The 5,049-nt window shown below is 51.6% G+C and overlaps 2 protein-coding genes across 2 annotated transcripts; one reads left to right on the top strand and one right to left on the bottom strand.

Annotated features, from left to right (window-relative positions):
- The first annotated feature begins 63 nt into the window (after positions 1-63).
- Positions 64-3,012, top strand: RPS2 (ribosomal protein S2). Its single transcript, XM_010172835.2, has 6 exons — positions 64-151; positions 579-686; positions 1,501-1,674; positions 1,761-1,920; positions 2,445-2,536; positions 2,889-3,012. Exons 1-6 carry the CDS (start codon positions 101-103, stop codon positions 2,967-2,969), a joined length of 666 nt encoding a protein of 221 aa, XP_010171137.2. The 5' UTR covers positions 64-100; the 3' UTR covers positions 2,970-3,012.
- Positions 3,013-3,607: 595 nt separating this feature from the next.
- On the bottom strand, positions 3,608-4,601 carry NDUFB10 (NADH:ubiquinone oxidoreductase subunit B10). The gene is given in 4 exon segments (XM_010172834.2): positions 3,608-3,714; positions 3,846-3,985; positions 4,316-4,458; positions 4,461-4,601. Coding segments are annotated over 4 exon segments (531 nt in total).
- Positions 4,602-5,049: the final 448 nt, after the last annotated feature.

The following is a 5,049-nucleotide window of genomic DNA, read 5'->3' as shown; positions in this document are numbered from 1 at the left end:
CCGGGGGGCTGGCAGCCGGTGCTGCCCCTGACTCTTTTTTCCCCACGGATTTCCTTCCTAGTGGATTCCTGTCACCAAGCTTGGTCGCCTGGTCAAGGACATGAAGATCAAGTCTCTGGAGGAGATTTATCTCTTCTCACTTCCCATCAAGGTGAGTTTCCATCATCACTTCAATAACATGCAGCAGATCTTGGTGTGAAACGCAGAGTGAGGCTTTGTTGCTGCGTTTGCTGTTGGGACGCTCAGGCTCAGGGTGTCTGAGTTAAAGGCACAGCTCAGCAGCAGCCGAGGGCCGATGCAGCCCTGTGTAGTGAAGCCTGGTGGGTTTTGTGTGTCGTGTTCTGCCTGGTGTGGAGGTGGCAGCACGTTGCTCAGGTGTTGCTGTGATTGTTCTGCTTGGTGATGGAAGAAAATGAGATTTTAGTGTGCTGTGTTGGACTGCCTAACAAGGTAGACTAAGTTTATGCCTACAAAGTTCAGCACACTTAAGTGCTTGTTATTTAAAATAGCTCTGTATGGGATTGTGAATTGTATTTAATTAAAAAGTGTGTGACTGATTAAATGACTGAATCTTGCAGGAGTCAGAGATCATCGATTTCTTCCTGGGTTCTTCTCTGAAAGATGAAGTTCTGAAGATCATGCCTGTGCAGAAACAGACTCGTGCTGGTCAGCGTACCAGGTTTAAGGTAACCTCATTTCTCACCTTGAAAACTTGCTGTGTGGTGTCTGCTGCTTTTTTGGTATCATTAATACAGGAGTTCAAGTACCTTTGTTTTTTTTTTTTTGCAATATTTAGTAAATGTTTGGTATGGAGATCAGCTTGTGTAGATTGCAAACTTACTGTTTTAACTTTAAAACCTTAATGATATGTTCAAATAATCTTTCAAGACAGCCCTAGCACAAGGTTAAGTCGCTCTCGTGCAGGCTGTTCAGGGGCTGTGGTGGAGAGAGAAGTTTTAGTTGTTAGGAGGGAACGCTGCTTAAAAATAATTGGGAGTTTTGACCAGTGTGAGGCTGTAGCAGGGAATTCAGTCCCAGTTTTTCATAGAATCCCAGACTGGTTTGGGTGGGAAGGGACCTTAAAGCTCATCCAGTCCCAACCCCCCTGCCAGCAGCAGGGACACCTTCCACTAGACCAGGTTGCTCAAAGCCTCATCCAACCTGGCCTTCAACACTTCCAGGGAGGAGCAGCCACAGCTTCTCTGGGCAACCTGTTCCAGTGTCTCACCACCCTCACAGTGAAGAACTTCTTCCTAATATCTCATCTAAACCTCCCCTCTTTCAGCTTAAACCCATTTCCCCTTGTTCTGTCATTAACTGCCCTTTCAAGTGCAGCTGGTTTTGTCTGAAGGGGGAAAATGAGCTTTGCGAGCTGTGCAGGCGGTGTCTGGATTTGTACGTGGAGGGAGCTGTGGCCGTTCCCTGCTGAGCTCACACCTCGCTCCTGCTGAGCGTTCTCTGTGCTGCAGCCACCCCTGAGAGCTTCTCTTTCAATCCCAGGCGTTTGTGGCTATCGGGGACTACAACGGCCACGTTGGTCTCGGCGTTAAGTGCTCGAAGGAAGTTGCCACCGCGATTCGTGGGGCGATCATTTTGGCTAAGTTATCCATCGTCCCTGTACGACGTGGCTACTGGGGGAACAAGATTGGCAAGCCCCACACCGTGCCCTGCAAGGTGAGAGCGGCGTCCTGGGTGTTGGTGGTGGTGCTGGTGTGTGTCTGTGTGTGTGTCAGGAGCTGTCACCCGCTGTGTCCGCGCAGGTCACCGGCCGCTGTGGATCCGTCCTGGTGCGTCTGATCCCGGCTCCCCGCGGCACAGGGATTGTGTCAGCCCCTGTCCCCAAGAAGCTGCTGATGATGGCTGGGATCGATGACTGCTACACCTCAGCCCGGGGCTGCACTGCCACTCTGGGCAACTTTGGTAAGATTGGGATTTTCCTGTTGCAGTTTAGCTCTGTGTGTTGCCATTTCTGTCACTGACAGGAACACAACGTACCCATTGCTGTAATATTTTTAATCTGTGTCACATTAAAAGCTTCTCAGAGTCGAGCAGAAGTGAACACTCCTGCTGATACTGTTTACACTGCAGGTTAGTCCTGCTGTAGCAGACCCTGAACTTCTGTAGAAGTTAATGACAAGAACTTGTCTCTTTGTACGTGTGTGGATATTAAAGAATCTCCCAATCTGCGCGATTGCACTTTGTTGAAGTGGTGTAATTGTCATAAATGGAGAGAGAGAGAAACTCGAGTTTAGTGGGTTTATTGGGGAGACCCTGCCATGGTCTGCCCCATCCTTCCTGAATTCCACACCTGTGGAGCTGCGTGGGCGGGTGGCAGCGAGCAGGATTTTCTGTAGCCGTGCTGTGCAGTGTTTGATTTGGGGGACATCCCCAGTGTCCCCCAATCGCTGTAACTACTCTGATTTTAACTACAATTCTGCCCGCAGCCAAAGCCACCTTCGATGCCATCTCCAAGACCTACAGTTACCTGACTCCTGACCTCTGGAAAGAGACTGTGTTCACCAAGTCTCCTTACCAGGTAAGAGTACAGCTGGAATTCACACCTCACACCTTGTCCTTCCTGCCCTGTCAGGCTCAGGTGTTGTACCCAAAGAATTGGTGCTTTAATAATGGGAGAACAGAGCTGCAGTCAGAGCTGACTGGCAGGGGGAGTGTGATTTATCCACCCTGCAGTGTTGAGTAATACCTGAAAATGGTATTTAGTAGACAGGAAATAAGAAAAACTTTGAAATACAAAGTAAAAGTAAGTTGTTTCTGACCTACCCAGTCCCCCCACACACACCTTGTTGGAAAGGGATGCAGTGCTGAGAAAGCTGTGACTTGAGAAAATAAAATAAAATAAAATGCTGGTTTTATATATTTTTTTGCAGGAGTTCACTGATCATCTGGCAAAGACCCACACCAGAGTCTCCGTGCAGAGGACCCAGGCAGCTGCTGTGGCAACGACTTAAGTGGGTTTTGTACAAGACAATAAAGTGATCAGTGAACGAGGAATGGTGCCTGGTGTGAGGGGATGGGAAGGTGCTGGGCAGATGGGTGGGATCCCTGCTGGGGATTTGAGCAGGTTCATGTCTGTGGGGCCAGAGCCTGAACATCTGTTCAGTGAAACAGTGTGTGATGTTACACTGATCCTTGTTAATCGTGTGTTAATCCTAAACGGGGTCTGGAACCAGCTCTGAAGATCACGTGCTGTCCTGCAGGGTGTAATCTTTACTGTAACTGCAGGAATTCTGTGCCAGGGCTGGGCAGAGCTGTGCAGAGTGTTTCTGTTGGTTCCTGGAGCTGGAGGAGAGATCCAGAGGGGAAATCCCAGCTGAGGGAGCCGGGGATGCCGGGAGCGAGGGGCAGATGGTGGCTCAGAGGATGGCAACAATCAGCAGCATTCAGAGATAGGAATGCAGAGCTGAAAAAGAAACAACTTTGTAAATATTCACAGATCTCCTCAAAGAATGAGTCGAGATTCTAGTTGTATGGCAGGTATCTGGGCTGCACGTTTATTTGCAGAGGTCAGCAAAGAGCACCAGAGTTCAAAGAGGCAACATGCAGTATTTGTGAGGGGCACCACCAGAGAGGTGCTGACCAGTTACATCTACTCAGACGCGTTTGCTTGTGCTTGTGCCTTCCTCTCCTCCATCATCCTGTGCTTCTGCTTCATCAGGCAAGTCCTTGCGTTGCCATGGACACCAAGATCACCATCTAAAACAGAAAGTCAATGTTTGAAGAGTGCCCCTGGGCAGCTAAACAGAGCTAAACCTCTCCCATGGGATGGGGCTTCAAACCAAACCCCCTTTCCCCCCACAAGCTCCCACAGCTGCTGCCGTACTCACATCTGTCCTGGTAGGCCTTGGTGACCTGGGCCAGCAGCTCTACCTCCTTGGCACAGTTCTGGAGGTGGTTGGGTCCTTCCCTCTGCTTGCAGGCGCCCACCCTCTCCCGGATTATCTCCACGATTTCTGTATCCACCATCCTGCAGGAAAGGTGAGGATGAATGCAACCACAGCCAAGGGATGATACCCTGTGGAAGGTGAGCTCTGGGATTTTAGAGGGTCCTGGTCTGTGCTGCAGGAACCAGGCAGTGCGGGAGGACGTGTCCCAGTGCCACCCTGTGCTGCAGGGGACAGCAGCGTTACGAAGCGGGTGTTGCTGTCATGGGGTGGGCAGGAGATGCTGCCTCAACACCCCCGAAGTCCATGAAAATGCTGTGAGCTCACACCAACCGCTGTGGTTCCCAGGCTGGCTGACCAGAGCTGTGCGCTCTGCTGTGCCTGGCGTGGGGACAGCCCAGTGACAGCCCTACCTGTCCCTCCTCCACTGCGCTTCGGCCTCGAAGAAGCAGAGGTAGTCGCCCTCCAGACACTCGCTCAGGTCGGGCACGCGGCGGAACTTCTGGTGGTAATAGTAGAACTTGTTCTTGGCTTTCTGGCGCTCGATCCACTCTGTGGGGACAGTCCTGTGGTCAGACAGCCCCGGCCACAACCCTGTGTGTGTGTGTCCACGGCGGTGTTCCTGTCCCTGTGGGTCCCTGTGTCCCGTGTCCCTCTGTCTGTCCCAGTGTCCGTGCTGTGTTCTTGTCTGTGTCTCATGTCCTTCTGTGTCCTACATCCCTGTGTCTGCCCCTCTGTCCATGCTCTGTCTGTCTCTTGTCCCAGTGTCCATGTCCGTGTCCTACATCCCTGTGTCTGTCCCAGTGTCCACGCTGTGTTCTTGTCTGTGTTGCACATCCTTCTGTGTCCTACAACCCTGTGTCTGTCCCTGTCTGTGCTGTGTCTGTCCCAGTGTCCATCTGTGTCTGTCCCTCTGTCCATGCTGTTTGTCCCTTGTCCCTGTGACTGTCTCAGTGTCCATATCCATGTCCCACATCCCGATGTCTGCCCCTCTGTCCATGCTGCGTCTGTCCCAGTTTCCCTGTTGTGTTCTTGTCCGTGTCCCACGTCCCCGTGTCTGTCCCTCTGTCCATATTCTGTCTGTCCCTTGTCCCTGTGACTGTCCCAGTGTCCATGTCTGTGTCCCACATCCCGATGTCTGTCGCTC

The sequence above is a fragment of the Antrostomus carolinensis genome, unplaced genomic scaffold (genome assembly GCF_000700745.2).
Source record: "Antrostomus carolinensis isolate BGI_N321 unplaced genomic scaffold, ASM70074v2 scaffold37007, whole genome shotgun sequence".
In the NCBI taxonomy this organism is placed as follows: domain Eukaryota; kingdom Metazoa; phylum Chordata; class Aves; order Caprimulgiformes; family Caprimulgidae; genus Antrostomus; species Antrostomus carolinensis.
This window is presented reverse-complemented; position numbering and strand designations above follow the sequence as displayed.

What these genes read in the sequence shown, in the direction of transcription:
- RPS2 (XM_010172835.2), top strand. Translation starts at nt 101, where the DNA reads ATGAAGATCAAGTCTCTGGAGGAGATTTATCTCTTCTCACTTCCCATC. An exon ending in CCCACACCGTGCCCTGCAAG is followed by an intron (nt 1,675 to 1,760) that starts GTGAGAGCGGCG and finishes GTGTCCGCGCAG; the next exon opens with GTCACCGGCCGCTGTGGATC. An exon ending in TGCCACTCTGGGCAACTTTG is followed by an intron (nt 1,921 to 2,444) that starts GTAAGATTGGGA and finishes TTCTGCCCGCAG; the next exon opens with CCAAAGCCACCTTCGATGCC.